At 44.4% G+C, this 2,500-nt stretch overlaps 1 protein-coding gene across 8 annotated transcripts in view; it reads right to left on the reverse strand.

Annotated features, from left to right (window-relative positions):
* LOC119580101 (UDP-N-acetylhexosamine pyrophosphorylase-like) overlaps positions 1–2,500 on the reverse strand; it is a 105,779-nt gene that overhangs the window by 15,165 nt on the left and 88,114 nt on the right. For all 8 annotated transcript variants that reach the window (XM_037928029.1, XM_037928072.1, XM_037928046.1 and 5 more), the window contains exons 2-3: positions 665–789; positions 149–309 (exon numbers count right to left, since the gene is read on the reverse strand). In XM_037928029.1, coding sequence (XP_037783957.1) covers positions 149–309; positions 665–780 — 277 coding nt within the window. In that variant the 5' untranslated portion in view covers positions 781–789. The remainder of the gene's footprint in view (positions 1–148; positions 310–664; positions 790–2,500) is intronic.

A 2,500-nucleotide genomic window follows, 5' to 3' on the forward strand; every position in this document is an offset into this window, starting at 1 on the left:
TGAATCTCAATAAATAAATAAATAAATAAACAAATAAGTAAATAAAATAAAATAAATAAAAAATAAACGAAAGAATTTAAAAAAAATAAATTAAAACAAATTCCCCTGCGTTTCACCCCTACCGAACACCCCACCCATATTTACCGACCTGCCTCCTCGTAGTCGTTGATTTTCTCGAGGGGCGTGCGGGTCACGGAGCCATGCATCTCGGCCGGGATTGGCTGCATGCGCTCGTCCAGCTTGGTCTGCTCCTCGTTCAGAGAGGACACCGTCCGCTTGAAGAAGCCGCACACTTCCTCGTAGTCCAGCCTGGAAAGGAATTGCGGGACGGAACGATAAGGAATGGATACGTGGATACTTGTTCAGGGATCTCAAATTTTGTGTAATGAAGGCCTGGTATCCTGATATTATTTATGTGTGATATGCTTGAGTGATGTAACTGATCACTTTGTACCAATGAAATCGTCAAACATTATAATTATATATGTCTACTAGCACCAATGTGTATATTTATATGACATTAATGCAAGATAACACCAGGGATAAAACCACTTTGTTGGTATTCTCTAACGGAACCAAGCATGAAACTTTCACAATATAAATCTGACATAACCTAAACAAACACAGCAATCGAAATTTCACTATCTGCGAAAAAACAACTTACTCATTGAGGTCATTGTATACAGTCTTCTTCTGCCCCTCCGTCAGGGTGTCCCAAAACTGCAGGAGATGCTCTTGGCCATGGGCAGCTAGACGAGATCTCAAGTTAGCCACGTCCATCCTTGCTGTCTGTGGAAAACAGGAAAAGGAGAGTTAGACAAACACGAAGATATACGTTTCTTTGGGACATTTTCATGCAAAGAAAAAATAACTGCAAATCTAGCCACAATAACTTTCAGGAAGTCACAGATAACTCCGTCAAGGAAAACAACCCTTTCTAGGCCTTTTCCAAAAGCAAATCCATGTTTCTTCCATGGCATATGCTTACACAGCCATAACACGAAAAGTCGGTCAAAACCAACAAACAAATCTGAAAATAAATTCATTTTTTTTCCTTTCATTCTTAGAGCAACGCGGTGTCGCGCGCGGTCGCTGCGAGTGCATGCAGCACTCTCAGACACGACCAAACAAACAATGAAAGGTGCAAAGAAGGGAGAGGGAGGGGGAGGGGGAGCAGGAGAGGGGGAAGGCCCTCTAAGTGACTGAGCGGAAGACCGACCTTGCCATCTTCAGATGAAAGTAAGACCGTTAGATGTGGGTCAGCCATGACCGCAGTTTCTACCACCCACACCCACGGGCCTGCGGTATTCACATAGCTCTGTGTAACTTGTGTACCTGGTCCCCTGCCAATGCTATCACGTACGAGTTCCCGCGCAACACTTTTTTTAACTTTCTTTTTCTTATCACTTTCTCAGTACCCGCCTCCTCTCCTCCTTTAAGCACTTGCTATCTCTGACATGTCTAGCGCTTACCAGCTATGTCATGTTACCCCTGAGAGACGATATGATTTCTCCCTATGACAGCTTTATAGCTACTATCTATTGACGTGTGACAAGAGACCTTAAGGCAGTGAATTCCCCGACGTATCCTTCACCTCTTCCACTCACAACTTCTGCCGCATTCACTTCCTTTTCCGTTTCCATTCTACTTCTGCTTAAAGTTCGACGCGTAGCTTCCGGTTCACATGTTGAATTCATAAATTTCCAGAACTTTAAGCATAAAGCCAGACTGCGGAGTTTGTCTCATTCAGAGCCGTGTTGTCAGGCGGACGGGGGGGAGCGAGGGGGAGCGATGCGGTGAGAGGGACTTTTGCTCCGGCACGCACGTGCCTTCCCAGACATAAAGATATACTTTTCCAGGCTGTTACGTCGACCAATTGTGTAGGGCTTGGTCACAACAGCCGCAGTTTCTAGATGCGAATCCAGACTATAAAAGGCATGTCTACTTGAAGAACGTGTCCGACAAGAACAGCAGTCAAGCGAGAACAGGCGAATTTGTCCTCCTGGCGTTGCATAACTAGACGTGATCATTGCTTTAAGACTCGAAATGTACGATTTTTTTTTTGCCTTTAACAAGTTCAGTTCCTGAAGTTCCTGTCGGAATGAACCGCTTGCCTTGAATGCCGACTCCTTAACGCCAGGGAGGGGCTTAGAGAACACACACTTTCGAAACGCTCGGCTTGGCTCTGCAACATTCCTCGCACTTGCATTCTCTATGCACAGCCAAACGCCTAGATTTTTTCTATGAGCACACCAGACGTCAACGGGAAATAAATAATAATCAAAATTACCAAGAACACGAATAATGACTACGACAGGTATCATTTTAATCAAAAGCTTTCATGGACGTGCAACACAACAATCGCCCGGCAGTCACGGAGCCCTGATTGCCTTTGTTTCCTCATTTCTCGCTTTGTTCAGCCCTAGCGAAGTTATGAAAGAAGATGACACTGCAGATTTCAACTTCTCCGCTAACAGAATTATAAATGAACTTCCAAAAT

This window comes from Penaeus monodon, chromosome 2 (genome assembly GCF_015228065.2).
Source record: "Penaeus monodon isolate SGIC_2016 chromosome 2, NSTDA_Pmon_1, whole genome shotgun sequence".
Taxonomy (NCBI): domain Eukaryota; kingdom Metazoa; phylum Arthropoda; class Malacostraca; order Decapoda; family Penaeidae; genus Penaeus; species Penaeus monodon.